Source organism: Podarcis muralis, chromosome 7, assembly GCF_964188315.1.
Source record: "Podarcis muralis chromosome 7, rPodMur119.hap1.1, whole genome shotgun sequence".
In the NCBI taxonomy this organism is placed as follows: Eukaryota; Metazoa; Chordata; class Lepidosauria; order Squamata; family Lacertidae; genus Podarcis; species Podarcis muralis.
In genome coordinates this window covers 12,206,687-12,232,431 of record NC_135661.1, presented here as the reverse complement: position 1 = coordinate 12,232,431, position 25,745 = coordinate 12,206,687, and the positions used below count along the sequence as shown (strand labels likewise).

Sequence of the window (25,745 nt, the reverse complement as noted above, 5' to 3'; positions counted from 1 at the left end):
GTACCCCTGCCCGTACAGGCCAGTCTTGACAGTCTCTAGGGTTGTGCGCCCATCTCACTCAAGAGGCCGGGGGCCAGCGCTGTCCGGAGACACTTCCGGGTCACGTGGCCAGCGTGACTAAGCGGCATCTGGTGAGCCAGAGCTGCACACGGAAACGCCATTTACCTTCCAACTAGTAAGCGGTCCCTATTTATCTACTTGCACCCGGGGGTGCTTTCAAACTGCTAGGTTGGCAGGCGCTGGGACCAAACAACGGGAGCGCACCCCGCCACGGGGATTCGAACCACCGACCTTTTGATCGGCAAGCCCTAGGCACTGAGGCTTTTACCCACAGCGCCACCTGCGTCCCGGCACTTTAACATAGAGTCATAGAATTGGAGAATTGGAAGGGACCCTTCCCTAGGGTCATCCAGTCCAGCCCCCTGCAATCCTTACCTGTCTCTCCAGGTAAGTGGTTGTCTCACTTGCCACTCTCCCACTTGTCCCCATGGCTGCCATCCAGTCTGGATACAAATGTGCAGATATTTCAGGTCATTCTTAGCCAGTTGCTCATCATAACACACTTTCTGGCTTTTGGTTTCTGCTGCAAAAACTACATAATGTGGCCATCCCTAAGTCAAATAGGTGCAAGTCACCTGAATGACTAAGAGGAAAATATGTTGCCTGTTGGGTTGCCCCAGCTGGTGAGTGGGGAGAGGAGAGGTCTGCCTTCTTTCTCATGATGCAATTTGGGAATGGCGAGGTTTTGCAGATACCTGGGACGGATCAGGGCCTCTTGTTTGAGTAATGGCAACACCTGAAGAAGCAGCAGAGCTACAAAATCTTAGGCAACCCCAGAGGCTCCTTCTTGAGTTATCTGTTGAATTTCTAGCCCTGTCCATCCAAGCCAAGCAGCCTGGGCAAGGGGGGGGGGGGGCAGTGGCAAACAGACCCGCAATTCAAAAAGGGGGAAAAAGAAGGGATAGGAATATTCTGAAACTGTTTCAAACACTCTGAAATCAATTACAATGATAATAATCTAAAAGCAGTTTAAAGTTAAAAAAGAAAACCATTAGGGAAAAATACATTTACAGTTAGAGCATCATTCATTCACCAGGGGCAATAATTCTAAACCAAACTTTTTTTTTTTAAGGATTTTTATTGTGTTGCAAATATAAAAGGCACTTTTTATCACATACAAGAGTGGAAGTACTGTACTAAAAAAAAAGTTGCAATTCGAAACTTTTCCACGAAACTTTCCCCTGGTTTTCATGAGCTTTCCCCCCCCCCCGCCCCCTGCCCAAAAGAAACGAAATGAAACAGAGGCATTCACGGGATGCTTTCCCGCAGCGCGACCACCTCCTGGCGGATCGCGGGGACGGACTTCCAGCTGTTCCGACGTGCAGCCTCTCCCTGGCGGCTGCCCGTCGCCGCCTAGCGCCCGCGGGGCGCTTCTGCAGGGCGTCCCGGGGGCCGGAGCCGCCACCCCGCCCGGGGGGCGTGGGAGGGAGGCCGGCGCAGCGCCAGGAGGAGGGGCGGACGCTGCTCGCCGCCTCGGCCACTCGGGGCCGCGCAGCGCACCTGGAAGGAGCCGCGCCGAGAGGAGCGCACCGACGCCCTTGCTTGCTTGCTCGCTCGCCCGCCTGCGCGTCCGACGGCCCGGGAAGGCGCTGGCTGCTGCTCCGCCCGGCGCAGGTGCATCGCTGCCGACCGGCCCGCGCCTCCCGCTCGCCCTCCGAAGGGGCTCCACGCCGGCCCCGCCGGGAATGCTCGACGCCGCCGCCGCCGGGGGCCGAGGGCTGGCCAGCTGAGTCCACCGACGCCGCCGCTGCTGCCGCCGTTCCCCCCTCCTCCTCCTCCTCCTCCTCCTCGGCTGGCCCGGCAAGATGGTCGGCGCGGCGGCCGCCGAGGTGGCCCTCCTCACCCTCGGTAAGTGGCCCCCTCCCGTCCGGGCGCGGCTCCGGCTCCCCTTCCCAACTGAGCCTTTGCTCGCGAGGAGAACCACCCTGGAACCCTCCCGTGTAAACTTGCCTGGGATGGGATGGAAGAAGCGGCGAGTGTCGCGCGTCCCGTCGAGCTGGGGCGCGGAGTCTTGGTTGGGGTCTCTGGCCGCCGCTTTCCAAAACGCTGCCCTCCTTCGCAGACCCGCTTTCCCCCCTCCAAGCTCCGGAGGCGGAGGAGAAGAGTAGATGGGAGGCTGTGCAGTGTAGTGGTTAGAGAGTGGCGGACTAGAAGCTGGGAGAGGCCAGGGTTCAAATCCCCCACTTGGCCGTGAGGTCCCTGGGTGACCTTGGGCTGCCTCTCAGCCCAGCCTACCTCACAGGGCTGTTGTGGTGGTCAAATGAGGTGGGGGAGGACAAAGGTGGGATTGAAATGCAAGAAATGAAATTTTATTTAACCGAGAGGAAAACAGTGAAAGGACGGGAAGGCAGCAATCCGCCTCACAGAGGACTACCTGCTTGAAAGGACATAGTGGCTGCTGAGAGCTGCCTGCTTTAGAATACATGCAAGGCTTTTTCTAAGTAATCCATCTCTGCTCAAGACTTCGCCGCGGACTGATAAAGCGAAGCAATCGGATTATCTGTCCCCTCTCGCTTCCTTCTCTGCTTCCCTGCCGCCTCGCCCCCCCCCCCCATTTTGGGGGTATTTTCTTCTCTCTGCTGCCTGCTGTTCCTCCTCCCCTTTCCTTACTAGATTTGCTTTGGTGGCTGAACAATAGAAACTGGGAAGCATTTAGACCCTCCATGGTATTTTCTGTCTTTTTGTAAACAGTTTTTTAAAAAGGGGGTGGCAAATAAATGCCTTTTAGGGTGACTTTGCTTACCTGTGAATGTCCTCCTTTTAATTACACGGCAAAAGCAGCCTGAACGCACAATATGGACTGGGGCTGTTTTTGTTCCGAGCGATTAGCAATCTTTTTGAAATGTGAAATAGCCAGATAATTACAGAGATGCTGTTTTGGAGAATTTAACAAATGGCACTTTTTAAAAACACTGATGGGTGTTTGCTGCTAGGTGTGAGCTTGTGCTGTTGTGGGATTTGCTGTGGTGTAAAGAAGGCTGACTTGGGTCCAAACTCCTGTATGGGCATTAAGGTTACGTAACTTGTAATAAATTAAACCGAATAAGCAATATTCCAGCTTCTCCCAGCAGCTCGGATCAGCAGGGAGCAGTTTCCCCTCTCTCTCTGCGCACTCTCAGAAAAACTAGCAAGTGCTGCAGTTAAGAAGTTTGTTCTTTGGTCTGGATCCTGCTAAGGATCAACTGGGGAAATCATCGGTTAAAATGAGACTGATAAAAGCCGGGCAGTCAAGTGGGGGAAGAGAACGGCCCCTTGGGTTCTGGCTTCATGCGTGACCCTGACCCGTTTGGGTTTGGAAAGGGGCCCTGAGAACCACAGGTATCGGGAAAGAAGGAGGCACCTGGCCTAAAAAAGCGCAAGTGGGTTTTAGCAAAGGATTAAGAGTTCAGCTATTATCTTCTCAGGTTAGAGGCAGAGTAGTGCTAGTGTTCTGTTGTTATATCTAGACCTCCTCTCTGGCTTCTAGTTACCAGGCGCTTGGATAGCTTTCGGTTATGAGACACCAGACTCAGGAGATACCTTCTGGATCGAAAGGCTAGACACTTAACTCTGTGGCTTTATCGTAATTCTTTCCCGGGTTCAAGACATCTCCCATGCTCCCAGTTCCTGTTTTTTGAAATCTTAATAGCTCAGTGTTATGAATGAAGGTTGTTTAATCAGGCATGTGCTTAAATAATCTCCTGGTGATCTTCCTTTTCATCAGTCAGTTTTTCACCCCTGTATGTAAGTCAGAGGCCACCTTCCTTAAAACACTGGCTCTCATATCTTTCCACGGCAGCCTGACTATCATGGAATCCCTAAACCCTACGGGAGAACCTGGGTCGTGTTCTAGGTCAGCCTTCTCCAACCTGGTGCCCTCCAGATGTTTTGTACTGCAGTTCCTATCAGTCGTCATGCTGCTTGGGGTTGATAGGAGTTGTGGTCCAAAACATCAGGCAGGTGCTAGGCTGGGGAAGGCTTTTCTAGGGTGTATACTTGGCACATGTGGAATAAGTCTTGGCACTGGCCAATAAGCTATGGAGAGGGTACCCCCATATTGCATCCAGTGCTCCCCTTGAAGCTACATGTTGGGCCGCTCTGCCTTTCCGGAACCCTTGACCTGCTGTTTCAGATCTTCTCATCAAGGAATCGCAGGATTTCCCCAGTGAAGAACTTGAAAATTGCCTTAAGGATCTTGCAACACAAATACACCAAGAGCTGAGTGCTTGAAGTGGTGTCATCCTTGACCATGGTGCTCTAGATTCATAAGTCAAAAATGACTGGTCCTTGCCCCAAGGAGCTTCCTTAAAATCTTAGTGCATGCTTCCACAATTCAGAACTATCCAGATTGCTCATTTCCTAAGTGCTGCTGAATTAAGTGGGAATTGCTTCTGAGTAAACATGTTTAGGATCAGGTTGCAGAATTTAAGCTGTGATTAATAGGCTTCAGGGTGTGTTTCCGGGGGGTGGGGGTTGCCTTGTTTATCTGTGGCCTGGTGTGTATAGACAGAGCAAATTCAGGGGCAGGCTTCCAAATGGTGGTTCATAAAGCTGGTCAGTTTCTCTTGCAGGCAGTTCACACATGCATGCCCTGTTGATTCCTGTACCGCCAGGTGGTTAATTGCATGTGTGAATGTGTAATCGTGGACAGATGCTGAAAGTGGAACTTTAATAGTACCTTGCAATAGTATTGTCAAGCACACCATTTTCAAAAGAGTCAGTTCAAACATTGAGCAGCAAGAAATCAAGTCTTGAATGGTTCCTCATGTAAAGAATATTGGCCCTATCCGCTAGGAAATGTCTTCTATCCTTTCTATACCCCACTTGCATATTGCCCCCCTCATTTTGGTTGAGTGGTCTCGGAGAAGGCAGAGGGGCTGTGTCCTGGTTGCATATGTTTGAGGGAAAACTAAAAAAGAAAAGCTGTACTTGATTAAAGCGAAATTGACATAGGTTGGAACAGGACCGGATCTTGAATCAAGAATCTTTGGGGCATTGCAAGAGAACGTGTTCATATGACCCCTACCTAAATCCTGCCGGTTTATTCTCTGTGTTTTGATGACTGGAAGTAGAATGTGTAAAGAGACACAACCAAAATGTATTTGAGGTGATGCAGAAACTCATTCCCAGGCATTGTATCAGAAAGGGTCAATTCACAAATGCTCCTCTTGCTCAACTGAAGTTGCACCCTCCTTAGGAGGGAGGTGAGGGCATCAGTGGCGGTTTCCCTTCTGGCCCCAAAGAATGCAAGAGACGTACATTTTGTTGCAGCTTTGTTTTTATTTCAACAGTTGGACATATCCTGCCTGGTGCTGTCCAGATGTTTTGGACTACGAGTCCCATCAGCCTCTGTGCTGGCTGGGGCTGATGTGAGTTGTAGTCCAAAACATCTGGAAGGTGTCAGGTTGGAGAAGTCTGTAGGATAAATAGCACGTCTTTAACTTGGGTGAAAGCCAAAGGTATACAGGTGTAAACTACGCTGGCAAGTGCTCCATTCCCATGTTCTCATGGAACATGCTTCCAACTTTTGCTTATTCAACACAAAAATCTTGAAGGGAGAATCTTCATCTTCAGCTACTTCTTTGCTTGGCTCCAATTTCAGCATGATGTCTCTTAAGTGCATGTTTTTTCATGATAAATGAAATTGCCAAATGTACCCTGACATTTGGGTCTAGTGAGAGCAAAGCTGCTTCCGAAAGCTAATTCTGGAGTGAGAATTCCTGCTCATCTTAAGCCATTCCCCGTCTGCTTAAGAGGGATCTATCTTGCAGCACTGGAATAGTCAGGTGGAACTAAAGGCTGTTTGATGGGACGCGGGTGGCGCTGTGGCCTAAACCCTTGAGCCTCTTGGGCTTACTGATCAGAAGGTCGGCGGTTTGAATCCCCGCAACGGAGTGAGCTCCCCTTGCTCTGTCCCAGCTCCTGCCAACCTAGCAGTTCAAAAGCACACCAGTGCAAGTAGATAAATAGGTACCACTCTGGCGGGAAGGTAAACGGCATTTCCGTGCATTCTGGTTTCCATCATGGTGTTCCGTTGCGCAAGAAGCAGTTTAGTCATGCTGGCCACATGATCTGGAAAGTTGTCTGTGGACAAACGCCGGCTCCTTCGGCCTAAAAGTGAGATGAGCGCCGCACCTCATAGTTGCCTTTGACTGGACTTCACTGTCCAGGAGTCCTTTACCTTTAGCTTTAAAGGCTGTTTTGTACACTAGCACAGTAACTAACTAAGATGCGCCCTCAAGGTGTACCATACCTACTTTTTACAGTTCTAGGTATCAATGAGCTCTGGTAAGAGAACTGAAATTGTGCTGCAGCTTCTAACTATCTGACCTGGATACGGACACAGTATGTAGTGTCCTTCAGGGGCCCCTGTGGCTTTAGCTGTCTTCTGAAGTGAGTGTGATTAAGGTCACTTGATGCCACATTTGGGTTGTATTCTTTCAGCTTTAGTGAAGTGTCACATAATCTCTGCAGGCAGTTGTAGCCCAAGGCAAAACACTGTGCACACCAGCCAACCCCAGGCAAGCATTATCAGTTGATTTGTAGATTAGACTGTTGCAAAAGCCTTATTCAGTTTATTTGCCCTGCCCTGTCACTACTCTGTGTTGAAAGTTGTGAATCAGTCCCAGACATACCTGTGCAGGATCAAGGGCCAAGAGTTCAGAGTGAATTTAAATCAAAGGATTTGCACGAAAAGGGCTCCCCTCACTTGCAGGGCGGGGAGGGGGGCTGGAAGTTCCCCAGGAAAACAGTAGCTGAGACCAGGGGACAAGACATCCTATTCCTTTTTTTTTCCTGGCAAAAATGAGAGGAGGGAGTCAAAATTAGCGTCGTACTAATGAGACCAGAAATAGCAATTTGGTTTAAGTTTCACCATAGGATTGTTTATTTTCATTAAAAGCTAAAAGAGGCACAATGGGTTGGCAAATAACATCTGGATAAAATGTCGGCTGAAAGCGAGCGATGGATCAAAGCGCCCAGAAGTTTCCCTGCATGGGAAGTGGAACCACCACATTTTAATGAACATCTTGAGAGACCAGGGGGCCGAGTCAGCTGAGCTGTTCAGCGAACTTGAGTGTAGCAGGCAAGGCCTGGGCGTTGTTGACTAACTTTTTGGGAAGCAGAAACTGGCATAGTCTGGACTTCATAAGTCCTAAACCCTGTTTTGCTGCTGAACTGCTCCCCCCCTTTTCTTGTTCAGATTGTTTTTATTAAATATTTTATTGGGTTGCAAAAGTCTCTGTTTTCCATTCGTAGAATCCTTTCTACAGATCAGTTATATTTGATGTGAGACAGTACAGTCGTACCTTGGTTGTTGAACGCCTTGCGACTCGAACATTTTTGCTCCTGAACACCACAAATCCAGAATGTTTGCGAACATTCTTTGGGACCTGAACGTTTGATGTGGGTTCTGATTGGCTACAGGAACTTCCAATCGAAAGCTGCGGCTTGGTTTCTGAACGTTTTGGAAGTCGAATGGACTTCCGGAACAGATTCCGTTTTACTTCCATGGTATGACTGTATAATGTTATACATGGTTTAAGGCTGGGGAAGCAGAGAGGTGGGGAGAGATAGCTGCAGTATCATACTGCCAGCCATGGCCTAGGGCTGGTGGGGGTTGCATTCCAAAACAGCTGGAAGCACCATGCTGGGAAAGGCTCACTACTGCCTTGGAAACTGGATTATTTATTTTACAAGCTTTATATGCTGCTTTGTTGTACTACAACCTTAAAGCGGTTAACAACTATTTAAAGCACTGATTTTTTTAAAAAATCAATGACAAACTAAAAACCAGATTAAAACACGCATCAACCTTCTATATGTCTGGATACCTAAACAGAAAATGTTTGGGACGGGTGCCAAAAAGAGTATGGTGAATATACCTGCCTCATGTCAAGAGGCAGAGAGTTCCAGAGTGCTGCCACACTAAAAGATTGAGTTCTTACAACTGCAGAACAGGTATTGTGGGGCACCTGTAGTAGTGCCACTTCCATGGATCAAAGTGGTCAAGTGGGCATATATGGGGTAAGATGAGAACAATACACCTGTTAATATACTGTCAGGGTCTCGCTCCTGTTGCCAATTGTGCCGCAACATCCTGCACTAACTGCAGCTTCCAGATCAGGCTCAAGGGAAGCCCCACATAGAGTGCATTGCAGTAGCCCAGTCTTGAGGCTTGAATGCCTGTGGCCAAACACTCCCAGTCGAGGGACAGTCACAGCTGCTGTACCAGTTTCTGCTGGTAGAAGGTGCTTCTAAGTTCTAATCACTGAGGCTTCCTGGGCCTCCAGAGACACAGCTGCATCCCGAAGCATCTCCAGAACGCAAACCTGCTCTTTTGAGGGTAGGCACTTGACCAGTTTTTCTGACATGGGAACCACTCACCCACAGTGGTCTCTGTGTTGCCAGGATTCAAGGTCAGCTTGTCACTGCCTCTCCTGGCTCAGAGGTTACCGAGCTGACTGCCATCAGCGTAGTAATAATAATGATAATAATAATAATGTATTATTTATACCCCGCCCATCTGGCTGGGTTTCCTCAGCCACTCAGGGCGGCTTCCAGCAGAACACTAAAATACAATAACCTATTAAGCATTAAAAGCTTCCCTAAACAGGGCTGCCTTCAGATGTCTTCTGAAAGTCTGGTAGTTGTTTTTCTCTTTGACATCTAGTGGGAGGGCGTTCCACAGGGCGGGTGCCACTACCGAGAAGGCCCTCTGCCTGGTTCCCTGTAACTTGGCTTCTCGTAGCGAGGGAACCACCAGAAGGCCCTCGGCGCTGGACCTCACTGTCTGGGCAGAACGATGGCGGTGGAGACACTCCTTCAGGTATACTGGACCGAGGCCGTTTAGGGCTTTCAAGGTCAGCACCAGCACTTTGAATTGTGCTCGGAAACGTACTGGGAGCCAATGTAGGTCTTTCAGGACCGGTATTATGTGGTCTTGGTGGCCGCTCCCAGTCACCAGTCTAGCTGCCGCATTCTGGAGTAATTGCAGTTTCCGGGTCACCTTCCAAGGTAGCCCCACGTAGAGCGCATTGCAGTAGTCCAAGCGGGCGATAACCAGAGCATGCACCACTCTAAGGAGACAGTTTGCAGGCAGGTAGCGTACTGACGGCACCTCTCCCCAAAACTCCTCATGGCTGCTCCCAGCAGCTTAATGTAGATATTGACTGGCATTGGAGCTAAGAGAGTGCCCTGTGGCACTTTGTCACACCTCTTCCTTTTCAAGCTGCTCTCCTGGCTAGGAATCCTGAAGCCTGCAAAGGCTGTCCTCTGTAGTACATTGAGCCCACCAGTTAACCTGACCTTGGTCTGTTGTGTGTTTCACTCTGGCAATATCGATTCACATTGGGGAGCTGACCAGCCATTGTTGCAGCAGAGCAGAATGAGAGGTTGAAGCAGAGCTTGTTCTGCAAAAGCTCCTATAGACTGTTGCTTAAGACATAATGCCCACCTCTAGGAAGAAGCGTCATCTATGGACTACATGGACTTCACTTAGGCTATGGAACTCGCTCCCACAGGAATCAGTGTTGGCCCCCAAACTAGATGGCTTTAAAAGAGGATTAGACAAATCCATGGAAGAGGAGAAGGTTGGCTACTCTGTGCCTCCAAAAAACCACTCGCTGGAAACCACAGGAGGTTCTCAGGTCCCGCTTGAATCATTGAAGCATCTGGCTGGCCACTGTGGGAACAGGATGCTGGACTAGATGGGCCACGTTGGCGTGATCCAGCAGGCTCTTTTGTAGTGGTTTTGGAAGACAAAATCACACACAAGGGCTCAGTTCTCTTTAATAACCTGCATATAATTCTGGACCCTTGTGTGGTGTTATCCTCTTGGAATCGAGTAACTTCTTTGGAGAGAGGAACGTTCCTGAAGTCTTCCCTGCAATCAGGGCCTTGAAATGTTTTTGAGGTGTGTATTAGCTTGGGAAGATATTCGAAACAGGACCTTATTCGGACGGCTGTCTGTTACCTGCTGCTCAGAGCATTCCTCAGTACCAAAACAATCATTTTTGTGCTCTGGGGGTCTTTGTAAACCTTGCTGAAAAGTATGGGATGGCAATGATACTTGTCCACTGTATTGTAGTCTTCCAGTTGTGTGCCTCTCAGCGCTTTGTGCATTGGGCCTGGACCTGGGAGAACAGGGTCCCAATCCCCAGTCCACCATGGCGATCGCTGCGTCACCTGGGGCCAGTCACGGCCTCTCAGCCTAACCTCCTTTGCAGGTTGTTGTGAGGGTAAAAATGGGGAGAAAGAGAACCACCTTGAGGAGGCCACTTCAAGCTCTTTGGATGAAAGAACGTGGAATATTCATCTACTAGCTATTTTTAAAAAAACAAAAAACTTTGATACCACATATAGCACCAAACAAGGTGGGCAAGTGATCTTTATCACTCTTGAACCACCTTTTTATTCAGGTCTGGATTTTCCCTTTTCAGAATAGTATTTGAGGAGCAGAGTCTGTTAGTGCAGTGTTTCCCAACCTTGTGCCTCCAGCTGTTTTTGAACTACAACTCCCATCATCCCTGACTAGCAAGACCAGTGGCAAGGGATGATGGGAATTGTAGTCCAAAAACAGCTGGAGGCACAAGGTTGGGAAACACTGTGTTAGTGACCAGGAACACTTTCAGTGTTGCCTCAAGAGATGCTTAGAAGATGAACATGGAACGATTCCTGAATGCATTACCTGAGGGTCTGGTTTGTTTTTTTACGAACGGCGTCTCTAATTGTCCATGTGTGCTGATGATCGCTTTGGCTTTTAATGAGACCAGCCTAACTGCACGAGGAACCCCACTGGCTGCTTGGGGTGCAGAGGTATTTTTAGGGGGTGCCACTGATGATAGCAAGCTGCCTTATCCACCTCACTATTGTCCTGACTGGCTGTGGCTCAGCAAGGCTTCTGGCTGGAGTCTCTGTCAGCCCACCTGGAGATGCCAGGAATTGAACCTTCTGCATGCCAAGCAGGTGTACTGAGCTACAGCCCTTCCCCCACATGAAGTAACACATAGCCCTAGGACACATGTCCCAGAATTTCCAGCTGTATTTACAGCATATACTTGGGGCAGCAAGTTATCTCAGAGTCGCTGGATTTAATTGTTTGTTCATTTGGTCTCTTAAAATATCCATGTGATAGTTCTGAGAACAGCAAAATGGGCAAGGGGGAAAATGGAGCAATTGAAAATTGTTCTTAGATTCATTTTTTTAAGGTTTCTAGGGCAGTGTTTGCTTGCAACCAGTGGCGTAGCGTGGGTTGTCAGCACCCGGGGCAAGGCAAGTAATTTGCGCCCCCTAACCCGTGGATTTGCGCCCCCTAACCCGTGGATTTGCGCCCCCTAACCCATGGATTTGCCCTAACCCCAGATGTTGCGCCCGGTGCGGCCGGCCCCCCCTGCACCCCCCACGCTACGCCACTGCTTGCAACTGAGGTTTTGGAAACAGTGGTACCTTGGTTGTCAAACTTAATGCGTTCCAGGACTCTGTTTGACTCCCGGAACGGTTTGGAAACCAAGGCCCAGCTTCCGATTGGCTGTAGGAGCTTCGTGCACTCAATCGGAAGCCACGGAAGTCGTCAGACATTCGGGTTCCAAAAAATGTTCGCAAACCAGAACACTCACTTCCGGGTTTGCAGCGTTCGGGAGCCAAAACATCCGAGTACCAAGGCGTTTGATAACCAAGGTACGCATGTATTTTGAAGAACAAGCGGTGAGTCTCTTTTAATTTACATTTCCCTTATTGAATTTATACCCACTGCTGCCTTTTACCCAAGCACACAGTTTACACACAACTTTCTAGCTAAAATCAGGGCTGATTATTGTGGGTTTCTAAACTGTGGCCTGCTTTGCTGCATGGAAGGGTTGTGACATGCTTGTGTGAGAATTTCTTAGGAATAGGAGGCTGAAATCCTGTTGCATTGCTACATTTCCCTCTTGCTCGCTTTTCTGTTCCCAGCCGATCCAGGGAGAGGAGCAGCTCCACCCTCCACTGCCAGGTTTCTCTTGGCACACAATGCTCTCTCATGCCACCGAAACTTGTCAGTTTTGCTAGTTGAGTAAAGAGACTTTCAGGTGCATTTGGGAGCTTAAGATGCCAACTGGCCATGTGTGAAGTGGGAAGGCACAGCCAGTTCCTTACAGATTGCAGCTCCTCTTGAACTGCAGTTCTCCCTTGGTAGGCAGTATTATTATAATATAAAACCATCTGTTATATCTGCTTATTATATATACAGGGCAGCTTCCCCTTACATGTAGCTGAAGACCCCTAGAGAACAGCAACTCCCATCAACCTCAGCCACAACAGCTGACAGGGGCTGCAGTCCCAAACACCCAGCGGGCACCCAGGTGGTGGGAGAGATTGTGAGCCCCACCATCTGCAGGTGACTGGGATGTAGCCCAGGCGTTCCCAAAGCGCGTGATCCCTCCCACTGGGGGGCAGTGGGGTTACCTAGGCGGGCACTGAGAGGCAAAGGGATGCAGGGGGCACTGGAGATGTGAATGACTATCAGACTTTGAAAAGTTGATATCGCTGGATCAAGTCCATGTTTAATTGGGGTTTGAATGGATGTGTGATTAATTGTTTCTATCCTGAATTTTATTGTGTTCTTATATTCCTTAGTGGGTCATGCAATCCAGGCTAGGCTGGGCGGCATGGGGAGGAGTTTGTGGAACCATAAGTTTGGGAACCACTGATTTACCCATTCTTAAACTTTTGCAGTGACTTTGCCTCCCAAGGTTAAACCTCTTTGGCGCTTCCCTTCATCATTCCTCTGCTGTCTGTCTAGCCATCTGACTTGAGAATATAATACACATCTAGTTCAGGGGTCAGCAATTTTTTTTCAGCAGGGTCCGGTCCACTGTCCCTCAGGCCTTTTTTTTATATATATATAAAGATATTTATTAAAATTTTCAAAATATTACAAAATGAAAAAAGAAAAATACAAAATAAAAATAGTTAAAAAACAATTCCATCTTTCCATCACTTATCTTTCATTTGCTTGTTTCCCGGACTTCCTCACACCTCCCTTTTTGTATTCCAATTCAATTTGTTAGTTCAGCAAATCCTTCCCCTCTTTGTTTATCCTAGTCTTCAATCTTAAAATATTATAACATTAAATTTTTACCTGTTAATAATCCATTTTTTTCATATTCCTTATAGCATTGTAGCTAAAAACCACTTAACTTTTTATCCAACATCATTCTAACATTCACACTGTCCCTCAGACCTTGTGGGGGGGGGCCTGGACTATATATTTTTTTTGGGGGGGATGAACGAATTCCTGTGCCCCACAAATAACTCAGAGATGCATTTTAAATAAAATGACATATTCTACTCATGTATAAACACGCTGATTCCCGGACCATCTGTGGGCCGGATTTAGAAGGCGGTTGGGCCAGATTCGGCCCCCGGACCTTAGTTTGCCTACCCATGATCTAGTTGAACCCTCTGCCTTCTTGGTGGTGGTCTCATGGGGGGATATTTGGGTACATCTTGGTCTTCTGAATAGTCTAACCAGGATTTGCGTCCCATGGCAACACATGGAGACCTCGCTGTGGGGAAAACAAACCATCTAGTGACTTTACTCTTTTGTTTCCCTCTGGGAGGCCGGAGTCTTGGGGCGGGGGGCGGGGATGGAGGTGACTTTGAGAAGCTCACCTTGGCTGTGGCATACTTTTGGGATATGCTACCAGACTGTCCATCTTTCCATCCCTGTGGGAACCCCAGGTAATGTTCAGAAAGGCTGCTGGTATAGTTTTGTAGAAAGAGGATGAACTGGAGAAGACCCCTCTCCCCCAAATCACACCTCCCTTCTATCACCAATTCACTTGCTAGCCTGCTCCTCACTCAGTTTAGTAGGAGGCTCAAGCTGAACTACCTTAAAAGGCTCTTTTTTGGTTCTTAGGCTGGCATGGTGATCGCATTGCTGTTGCAGACCATCTCTGATCAGGCCATGGCCCTGTAGTGCCCTCTTCTCCCACTAGATGCCCTCCAGATGTTTTGGACTTCAGCTTCCACCAGCCCCTGCCAACATGACCATGCAATGCTCACATTGTAGTTGTAGTACAAAACATCTGGAGGACACCTGGTTGGCTCTCATATATTCATGCAGAAGGTTCACACTGTAGGTCAGTGTTTCCCAACCTTGGGCCTCCAGCTGTTTTTGAACTACAATTCCCATCATCCCTGACCACTGGTCTTGCTAGCTAGGGATGATGGGAGTTGTAGTCCAAAAACAGCTGGAGGCCCAAGGTTGGGAAACACTGCTGTAGGTCACACACTGGCTTCAGAACCTTCTGGACTTCATAGTTCAGCTTCTCTCTGCCACTTGCATCATTGAAACCAAGAATGACCGTATCCTGCTCCTCAAGCAGAAAATTGTGCTGCCTTTCCCCAGTTGACTGAGGAAAAAGAGGAACACACTGTATTGTTCATCACTCATTTTTTGCCTCCCAAAACTGCTTAAGCAAAGCCCAGTGGTTTTTTCCCAGGGCAGGGGGTGGGGGTGGGGCGTATACACACCCCCTCTTCCGAAGAACTTGGGAAGGGCCTCTTTTCTTTCAGCTGCAAATGTTTTGCTTTTGCATCCCACAGAATCGCTTTGCATTGACTTGGTCTGCGCCTACTCATTGTGCTGTTCCTAATTTGACTTTGCAAATTGCTTGAACAATTGCTCAGTGCTGTGCTTGTTTTGTAGCATCATGTTCGTATGGCACTGTGCACAGTCACCTGGGTCCTTGACTAAAAAGATGGACCCTTGAATTTTTTGAGAGAGAGGAAGATGTGTTGGTGCCCTTTCCCCTTTAGGCAAATCCCCAGGGTTTGGTCCCATTCCTATACAGTGGTGCCTCGCAAAACGAAATTAATTCGTTCTGCGAGTTTTTTCGTCTTGCGAATTTTTCGTCTTGCGAAGCACGGTTTCCCATAGGAATGCATTGAAAATCAATTAATGCATTCCTATGGTCAAAAAAAGTCCAAACAAAGCCAAATTTGGTACAAAAAGAGTTTATTAAGTGCTCTTTAAAGTCACACATACTGTAAAGAGCATTTCAAAAATAGAAGGAACAATAATTTAAGTTTCTAAACATGACAGAAAAGCATTTAAAAATCACCAAAGTGTACTGTACATACATTTTCTAAGACTCTGGGGGACAACTCGAAGAAGGTTCCTCTTCCACTCTTTGCTTCTTGCTGAAGAACCTGCCCATGGTCTGCTGCTTCATCAAGCAGTGCACCCTGGGTATGAACGGTTTTAAGAAAAAGGAAACAAACTTGCAAGAAGGATAGAACTTTCTTTATGTATGCCACAACAGCAGCAAGAATACTTATTGCAAAGTATTGGAAGACACAAGATCTACCCACCCTGGAAGAATGGCAGATGAAGGTGATGGACTATATGGAACTGGTGGAAATGACCGGCAGAATCCGAGACCAGGGAGAAGAGTCGGTGGAAGAAGATTGGAAGAAATTTAAAGACTATCTACAGAAATACTGCAAAATTAATGAATGTTAGAATGATGTTGGATTGAAGTTAAGTGGTTTTTAGCAGCAGTGTTAAAAAGATGTGCAAAAATGGATTGTTAATAGGTGATAATTTAAAGTTATAATATATTAAGACTAAAGATTAGGATAAAAACAAAGAGGGAAAGGATTTGCTGAACCAACTAATTGAACTGGATACAAAAAAGGGAGGTGCGAGGAGGTCAGGGGAACAGGCAAATGAAAGATAAGACATGGAAAGATTGGATTGTTTTTAACTGTTTTTATTTTGTATTTTTTCTTTTTCTTTTTTCTTTTTGTAATATTTTGAAAACCTTAATAAAAATTATATATAAAAACAAACAAACTTGCAAGACGTTTCCGTCTTGCGAAGCAAGCCCATAGGGAAATTCGTCTTGCGAAGCCACTCAAAAAACGAAAACTATTTCGTCTTGCGAGGCATTCGTCTTGCGAGGTACCACTGTATCTAACTGTGGAGCTCTCTCCCACGGGTGGCAGTCATGGTCGCCAGCATGGATGGCTTTAAAAGAGCATTGGACAAAGACATGTAGGAGAGGAATAGCGATGGTTACTAGCCATGATGACTAGCTGGTGGGAACCACAGGAGGGGAGAGGGCTCTTGTCCTCGAATCGTGCTTGTGGGTTTCCCACAAGAATCTGGTCAGCCACGGTGAGAAAAGGATGCATTGGCCTCATCCAGCAGGCTCTTTGTATGTTCTTATGTTCATTCCCCTGTCCCACCCCACCAGCCCTCCTTGGTCCTCTCCACAGACGGTCTTCAAGAGGCTCCTTTTGCCAAGGCATGAAGTCACCATCTGTGCTGTTATGCCAGCATTACAAGACAACTGGGACATGGTATTAGCACACTGACGTACGTTACTGTAATAGCAGCTCCTAACGTTGCGCAGCTCTGCTCATCTTGTGCAATTCTAAGGGAGGGCAGAATTTTCTCATGGACCTGAATTCTGCAGCTAGAAGATCAGAACCCTTTCAGATGAAGTAAATGCTTCCAGCCCTCAAGTGTTTGTGGCAGCGATAGGCTTGAAAGTGGCCGGCGTGATTGCCAGTCCACGTGAGCAGGAGGTGTGTTCGTTCCAGGGTCCTGCTGCCTCCATCACACTACATACATAGGATAGAGTTGCATGACTATAAACTTGGTTTATTTATTTATTGCATTTATTTCCCACCTTCCCCCCCCCCAGCATACATGGTTCCCACCCTCCTCATTTATTTCGCACAACAACCCTGTAGGGCAGGTTAGGCTGAAAGGCAGCAACTATCCTAAGTGAGCTTTATGACTGAGTGGGGATTGGAACCCTGTCCTCTCCCAGGTCCTAGTTCAACACTCTAACCACTGTACCACACTGCATATTTTATTACACCGGGGACAATTTGCTCACTGTGATTGTGAGATACCTCTCTTCTCGCCAGAGACTTTGGCGTGTCTGGTTTCAGAATTGGAATCTTGTCAACGTGGTGTGCACACAGCCCAGTTTGTGAGAGGTAGCCTAACAGTGTGGTGCAAAGTGACGTTGTGCAACCAAAACAGGCAGCACATCTGTGCATCTCAGGGATGGCATCCTTGTTGGGTTTGGTGCCCTGCAAATGTAACTTGCTGGGGCAGATGCAGACTTCTCATGGTACAGGGCAGCTTAAAAATTTTTTTTTTAAAAAATTAGTTGAATATAAGAACAACATATAATCAAGTACAGTGGTACCTTGGGTTAAGTACTTAATTCGTTCTGGAGGTCCGTTCTTAACCTGAAACTGTTCTTAACCTGAAGCACCACTTTAGCTAATGGGGCCTCCCGCTGCCTCTGCCACACGATTTCTGTTCTCATCCTGAAGCAAAGTTCTTAACCTGAAGCACTATTTTTGGGTTAGCGGAGTCTGTAACCTGAAGCGTATGTAACCCGAGGTACCACTGTACAAGCAATCAAATACAGTTTCCCCCTAACCCCCCCCCCCAACCAGCCCCAACTACGTCCAGATAATTACATTAGTAATACAGTCAAATTAAAAAATATTTCTAGATTTGCTGGTTTAAAAAATATCACTCCACATGCTCCCATGTGTCTTAGGTGGTTTAAATGCAAGTTCTTTCTTTGATGAATATGTAATAAAGGAGGACCACGTTATGCAAAAGTTATGTACTTTCTCAAGTTGTTTTCTTTCATGTACCCTTTCTGTTAACTTTTCCATCAAAATTAATTCCCAGACATAAGCATTGGCAACTTTTGCAAAAGACTTCCTGCTCTTAAAGAATCTTGAATGGTAAGGGAGGGTTTTCTGTTCGGATCTTTGTTGTTGTCCGGGACAGAAACGTTGGTGGGATCACCTTTGCTGGCTTGCTTTGTGCCATTTCCATTTTTGGGACAGCTGCCGTGAACTTCCTCTGAATCAAGCTGGGAAACGAAGTTTTCTTTCCTTCCAGGAGCGCTCCTCCTCCTTTGTGGTCCTGCCGGGTCGCCTTCCAGGCAGTCAGACCTCTGTTGTGGTTGCACTTCCTTGCTTCTGATTCCAATTACGTCCCCTTGTATGTGGTTGTGATTGGGGAGCTGGGGTGCAAACATCTTCCCTGGTGCTGCTCGCTGCTCAATGCTTTGTTGTGCTGCTATTGCCTGTTGCTTGTTTTGTCTTGGAAGCCCCATGTAATTCAGAAGAACAAAGTGTGTATGTGTGTGTTTGTGTTTGCACGGTTCTCAATGTGCTGTAGGAATAACTGCCTTGAGTTAGAGAAATTTTGGTGAAATCACAGTCGTTGAGACAGAGAGAAATTTGGAAGGAAGGGGGGCTGAAATTGGGAATTGTCCTAATGGGAAGCCTCTTCCGGAGGAAATTTAAATATGCCAAAGTAAGAAAATGGGGGACGCGGGTGGCGCTGTGGGTAAAACCTCAGCGCCTAGGACTTGCCGATCGCATGGTCGGCGGTTCGAATCCCCGTGGTGGGGTGAGCTCCCGCCGTTCGGTCCCAGCGCCTGCCAACCTAGCAGTTCGAAAGCACCCCTAAGTGCAAGTAGATAAATAGGTACCGCTTACCAGCGGGAAGGTAAACGGCGTTCCGTGTGCTGTGCTGGCTCGCCAGATGCAGCTTGTCACGCTGGCCACGTGACCCGGAAGTGTCTGCGGACAGCGCTGGCTCCCGGCCTATAGAGTGAGATGAGCGCACAACCCTAGAGTCTGACAAGACTGGCCCGTACGGGCAGGGGTACCTTCACCTTCAAAGTAAGAAAATGGGTAACTGTCTGGGAAATGGTTTTCATTTAGGGGCCAGCGGTTATAAATAAATCGGGACATCAGCAGACATGGATTAAAAACGCTTGCAAAAAGCAACAATAAGGGTTATTTTAAAAGGGGAAATAGTCTGCAAGCATAGATGTGTAATGCATAAAACACTTTGAATATTTAAAATATCTGTGCAGTATATCACAAATTTAATTGTTTAGTAGTTGGAAAATTGGGTAAAAGGATTTGGAATGTAAGATGATTTGGTTTATTTAAAGAACCAGAAGAAGAGGGGGTGGAGGGAAGTCTGGGGATTTGGGTGTGGGTGGGCGTGTTTTCTTTTTGGATATTTTTTGAAGTTAATGAGAAATGTGCGGGGTAATATGGTATTGATACAATGTGGCATATACAGTATTGGATTTTTACAATTGAAAACGAATAAAAAATATTTAACAACAAAAAAAGGAATAATTGCCTTGGATCGCCAACCCTGCTCTTCTTTCCGCTCCCTCCATCACCTCCGTCTGGGTACAGTGGGACTGCATCTTACGTGGGGGTCTGGGTCCAAGGGTTCCACGTTTGCGCAAAAACCATGTATACCAAACCCTTGGAGCTACTTAGTGGGTGAAGGGGAGGGAGAGCAAATCCCCAGGACTCCCAGGGACTGAGTGCTGAGCAGGCTTTGCCCAGCAAGGCAGAGAATTTAACAGCTCTTTCTGCGCCAGGTCTGCTTGGTGGGCAAGGTGTGCTTGGCCCCTCATCTCTGGAAGGATGCTCCTGCGAGATCTCATAAGAACTCAGATGCCCCTCAAGATCTCGGGAGAGCACCCCAGAGCCGCTGCACTGAGCAAGTCTTGCCCCCACCCTCCCAGTAAGAAGAAGCGCTTAAAAACTCCTTCCATGTTGGGTAGCCCAAGCAGACGCCACACAACAAGAGCTTTTAAGCTCTTGCCCTTGCTTGGACTATTTTTTTTTAAATAAAATTTTATTAGTTTTTTTAACATAAAATTTTGAACAGTAATTAAACATATTTTAACATCTTATTCAATATTTTGACTTCCATCAGTCCAGTCTGAAAATTTTCCAATCTAACCTCTTAGTATACATTTCTTATTTTCCCTGTTACATTTAAAATTCATAACCAATATCTCTATTCTTTATCTACTTTGTAGCGCTTCATATATTCCTCCTTACAAAACTTCTTGTAGTCCTACTAGCGTAATTTGTTGATTACAATCTCTCTTCAAATAGTTTGTATACTTCTGTAAATCTCTGTTCCCGCAGGTTTCGAATCCTTCCTGTCATTTTGTCCAGTTCTGCATAGTCCATTAATTTCGTCTGCCATTCCTCTTTCGTCGGAATTTCTTCTTGCTTCCATTTCTGGGCTAACAATACTCTTGCCGCTGTTGTTGTGTATAAAAACAATTTGACATCTTGCCTATTAATATCCTGACCTATAATACCAAGGAGAAATGCTTCTGGTTTTTTAAAAAATGTATATTTCAACATCTTTTTCATCTCATTATATATCATTTCCCAGAAGTTCTTTATTTTCTTACATTCCCACACTGCAGGGGGTTGGACTAAATGGCTCTTGGGACCCCTTACAACTCTATGTGGTCGAATTCGTGACTGTTGAATGAGCATAAATTGTGACCTTACTGTACTTCACTGTGGAATCTTCTGCAGGAGGCTTGATGGAGAGCCCAAAGTGCTGCCTTCTCAGTTCTGAAGGCCCAATCCTGCATTCTTGACAAAGTGACTGCAGGCTGGTCAGAGAGCCAGAGTCACACGCCACGCCTTCTTGGGGAATCGGGCAGCTTCTGAACTCTGAGGGTGCCATGATTTTGAAGGGAATGTAGAAAGCAACCTAGAGTCGGACCATTGGCTCATCTGTTGTGAAGAGCAGAGGGCCATGACTTAAGCACTTCTGTTCCATGAATATATGGCGCTTGTGTTTGTTTTGTGGAAGCTGACATTGCCTGTCTCTGGTTGAGAGTGTGTCCTGTCAGCTTGGGGAGTCTTCCTGCACTGCAACTATTGGATGATTAAGAGGAGAAGTCGGAGTGCGAACTCAAGCTGGGGGGTAGGGAGAGAGATGAAGAAGACTGCAGTGAGACGGCAGCCTGTAGTGGCTTGCCTTTGCTTCTTTGCATGGACTCCCATGTCCCAAGAAGATTGTCAGAGAAGTTTCCTCAAAACCACCCATGTCTCTTTCAAGAGCAGAATTAAGGAGGGGCCTTTATTCTGGATTAACCAAACCAGGGTGACTCATGTGGGCTTTGCCCTGCATCTGGGTGGACCTGATCATTCTGTCTCGGGGCATGAGAAGCATTCTCTCTTCCTCCCCTTGCTCTGGAATTCCCAGCCCTGCCTCAGCACCCCTCTCCCCCCCTACCCCCCACCCACAAAGGCACAGCAGCTTGAAAGCAGCTGCAAGTTAAGCAGGGGGGGAGGCCTGGTTAGTGTGTGGACGAGAGCCCTTTTGGAAATATGGGGCGCTGTAGGGTTTTCTGTAAGTAGGGAAAGGCCTTAGCTCGGGAGCAGAGCTGGCTTTGCCTGCAGGAAATCTCAGCTTCAACCTCCAACATCTCCAGGGATGGCTGGGAGAGAGAGACCCTGAAACCCAGCAGAGACGCTTCCGGTCAGAGTTGACAGTACTGAGGTGACTGTACTGGTAGCTTCTGATATCCCCAACCCTGCACTAAAAAGCAAGGGCGCTGTGTAGTGATCGTTCCAGGGACTGGGACCACAGTGGCATCTCCAGTTAAAACAAAACCAGTAATTCAACCTTGTCCAGCCTGGTGTCCTTCACCGTTTATGTATGTTTGTGTAATTTATTGATTTATCATTTTAGTTATTGAATTTCTATTCCGCCCTTCATCCGAAGATCCCAGTGCAGTTTATAACATAAAAACACAAAAATGCGTACCATAATAACAAAAACAATAACCCCCCCTGCCCGCCACAGTTTACAAGGCCATGGATTGTTTAATTAGGCCAATACAGTGGTGCCCCGCAAGACGAATGCCTCGCAAGACGAAAAACCCGCTAGACGAAAGGGTTTTCCGTTTTTGAGTTGCTTCGCAAGACGATTTTCCCTATGGGCTTGCTTCGAAAGACGAAAACGTCTTGCAAGTCTTTTTTTTCGCTCCCCCCCTTTTTCTAAGCCGCTAATAGCCTTTTAGCCGCTAATAGCCGCTAAACCGCTAATAGCGCTAATCTGCTAAGCCGCTAATAGGGTTGCTTCGCAAGACGAAAAAACCGCTAGACGAAGAGACTCACGGAACGGATTATTTTCGTCTTGCGAGGCACCACTGTACCTGGGAGAAGGGGAATACTTTTGCCTGGCGCCTAAAGATATGTGATGAAGGTGCCAGGCACACATACTACGTACATGGATACTACAAATCCCATCATCCCTGAGCTGGGACTGGTGGGCACTGTAGTCTAAACCAGCTGGAGGGCAAGCAAGCTGGGAAAGACTGCAGGGACTCAGTCCCAAATGCTGGTCCAGCGCTCTGGCTTGGGGTAAGGCAGCTCCTTAGATATACATGCATTAAAATAAAGATTCCCTTCCCTGCCGCCCCCCCACGAGGGGGGTCACTAAGACCAGCTGTGTGTGAAAGCCAGCTTTTGTAGTTCAGTGTTTTGAGAATCCATCGGACGCCCTTGCCAGGCATTCCTGTGCCTTCTGACTCCCCCAAGGACTCTTCCTTTGAACTGTGTGGGCCCATCGGTCTTTTAATAACTCAGAATTCCCAGCTGAGCTAATGAGTTCTCTGTGTGTGTTTTCGGCGGGTGCTGAACCCCGGCTGAGCTGGAGAGGTGCTTCTTCTGTGGTGCTGGGGGGAATGCCACGATCTGTGCCCCAGTTTGAATCATGGTGGGCACCGATCCCAAGGATGAGGTCGGCGAAAGCGCTTCCAAAGCTTTTCCCATCACGCCCGGTGATGCTGTTGGCATATTTATGGGTCGCTCTTTGGCTCGGCCAAGAGCTGCCTTGGTCGGGATCTGAGCCAGTGTCCTCGCTGGTGCCGTTCTGAGCCGTTCCAGGGATTGGGTCAGCCCCCAACTCCTCTTCCATCCCAGCTGGCACCTCCAGCAAAATCAAAGGAACAATGTGAAGCAAATGCTGTTCCCCACCCCAGTGGCGTAGCGTGGGTTGTCAGCACCCGGGGCAAGGCAAGTAATTTGCGCCCCCTAACCCGTGGATTTGCGCCCCCTAACCCGTGGATTTGCGCCCCCTAACCTGTGGATTTGCCCTAACCCCAGATGTTGTGCCCGGTGCGGCCGGCCCCCCCTGCACCCCCCACGCTACGCCACTGCCCCACCCCACTTGCTAGTGAAAGTTCCTGTGTCCACTTCTGCCTGTGGTTCTGCCCACCTAACAGACGGATTTGGTTGCCTGGTATACGCTTTTTGGCAAGCACTTTCCCGTAATGTAATGTTTTTTGGTCCAGTATGTTATTTCCACTAATGCCCAATTTTGTATGCCTTTCCCTTACTATACAGTACATATTTTAATGCCTTTTTTGGTTGGAGAATTGCAGTGCAAAATTTGGATGTATGAATTTTGAAAGACAGCTGTTGCATTTGCAAATTTGGTGCATATTAAAATGCAAACAGAACAAATTTCTCCCCTAGTCCTACTTCCATCCCATGCAGTTGTCCTAATCAGGGACACTATCAGACGAGGTTTCTTTGCTCCTGAAACTCATCAAATTACTCTTAAAAAAACAACAACACCCACCTTTTATTTCCTGCATGTATAATCTTCAACTGCTGCAAAGGACAATTAAAATCAGGTCCCATTTTATTAGTTGTGTTTTAAAAAGTGACTCCTGAATCTGAGGAGGTTGAAGACTGGATTAAAGTCTGAATAGCTCTGACTTTAGTCCCCCCCCCAGGTGCTCTTGCCAAGAAATCCATTCATTTTTGTTAATTTGATTACAAAGTAGCTGATTGCAAGATCCACTCTTTGGCCTTTGATCATGTGCAGAAGGGGGAACATATTTTGAGCCATGCAGCCCAGTCTTCTGTACGTTTACTTGGAAGTAAATATATTGGAAGTCAGCATGGCATGCAGGTCTTGAATCACAACCCTAAATTTTCACCCTTGCTGGGTTGCATCAGAGTGTTTTGGGTGTTGACTTTGGGTTGCAGATATAGCTGAATAATAGCTGAATAATACTGACACAGTATGAAAATGCTTGTCATGGTGGGATTTTCAGTTGCCTGAGCTTTTAAAGTAAACTCTTGACGCTCTCAAATGATCCCTGTTTTTAAACCTGGCTATTTTTCCTTCTCTAGGTATTGTATTAGCTGTGTGCCAGGCCGTGGAGAACACAACGTCCGCCTTGAGTGGTGAGTTCATTAAGTTGTAAAATGGAATATGCTTGATGCCACCTGCCACTGTTTGCCTTCCCGTGCGGCTGGGTGTCAGTCAAAAAGCACGTGTCAAACGCTTCTCTGTGGTCTTGGCTCTTTGGTCTCTTGAGCTCCTCTTGGGCTATAAATGCAACAAATAACAAACCAGTAAGAGTTCCTCTATGGGAAGCAGTTGGCACTGTGGTCTAAACCACTGAGCCTAGGGCTTGCCGATCAGAAGGTCGGTGGTTCAAATCCCCGCGACGGGGTGAGCTCCCGTTGCTCGGTCCCTGCTCCTGCCAACCTAGCAGTTCGAAAGCACATTCAAGTGCAAGTAGATAAAAAGGTACTGCTCTGGCGGGAAGGTGAACGGCGTTTCCATGCGCTGCTCTGGTTTCTCCAGAAGCGGCTTAGTCATGCTGGCCACATGACCCAGAAGCTGTACATCGGCTCCTTTGGCCAATAAAGCGAGATGAGCGCCGCAACCCCAGAGTCGTCCGCGACTGGACCTAACGGTCAGGGGTCCCTTTACCTTTATGAGTTCCTCTTGGTCCCAGGCTGCAATCTGCCTTGTGTGTGAAAGCTTGGATTTAGGCTGCTTTTCACTCCTGCAGGGTAACTATTTAAGTGACAGCCCCTCTCCCAGCTCAACACTCTAACCACTGCAAAGCATTGCCTTTGCCCTGTGGTGACTGCCTGCTGGCACAGATTCCTTCAGCGTGTCTGCAGGCTCACTCATAATTCCCCTAATCCTTGCAAACAAATAAATACAAATACTGCCATGTGGAGGTCTCCCTCTCCCCAGCAGTTAACATTGGAACTTTCTTTTAAGACTGCAGGAGGTGTGGCTGCCAGGATCTCTGTGACTGGGGTTTCTCATTTAAACTACTTTTAGGTCACCTCTTGTTCAGCTGCTCCCATTTTCAGCTGATGTAACCAAGGAGAGAGATTCTCTTATCTCCAGCATTGTTAACCTGGTTTTCTGCTGGCAAAAATGGAAGGAGGTGGTATCTGGTGGCAGCTCAGTTAAAAAACAAAAACCTTTCCTCATTCCAGCAGGGCTTGATAAGAATGGACTGCACAGCTGCCTAGTTATAAAATTATACTCTTCTGTTTTAGCTTCGTTTTTCTGGTCTCGAGGACAGGTAATGACGCAGAGCTGGTGCAGCCTTGCAACATTTTGTTCCTCTTGCAGCAGGGATCGTAATACTGGGTCAAAAGGGATGGGGCCTCCCTCCTCATTTTCAGCAGGAAAAGGAGAGGGAGAAGGGGGGTGCCAAGGGAATGTATTTTTGTTCTCCCCCGCCCTGCCCACCCCCACCTGACTCCCATCAATCTCTCTCCAGCAGCGGCGTAGCGTGGGTTGTCAGCTCCCGGGGCAAGGCAAGTAATTTGCGCCCCCTAACCCCTAACCTGCCGCCGCTGCCAGCTTCTTCTTGCTGCTGCCTGGGCTGGGGTATTTACGGTAAGGTAGCCAGGGCGGCGGCGGCGGGTCCTTGTCAGGTGATCTGAGGCGAGTTGCCGCTGGCGCTGGCGCCCAAACGACACCGCTTGCCCGGAGGAGGAGGGCAGAGAGGCGAGGAAAATGCAACATGGCCCAGCAGCTGCAGCGGCGGCAG

The 25,745-nt window shown here is 47.8% G+C and overlaps 1 protein-coding gene across 1 annotated transcript in view; it reads left to right on the top strand.

Moving 5' to 3' along the window:
* The first annotated feature begins 1,550 nt into the window (after window positions 1-1,550).
* Window positions 1,551-25,745, top strand: part of TGFA (transforming growth factor alpha) — a 52,318-nt gene continuing 28,123 nt past the window's right edge. The window contains exons 1-2 of the mRNA XM_028741701.2: window positions 1,551-1,908; window positions 24,070-24,123. Of these exons, the coding sequence (XP_028597534.2) occupies window positions 1,866-1,908; window positions 24,070-24,123 (97 nt within the window). The 5' untranslated portion in view covers window positions 1,551-1,865. The remainder of the gene's footprint in view (window positions 1,909-24,069; window positions 24,124-25,745) is intronic.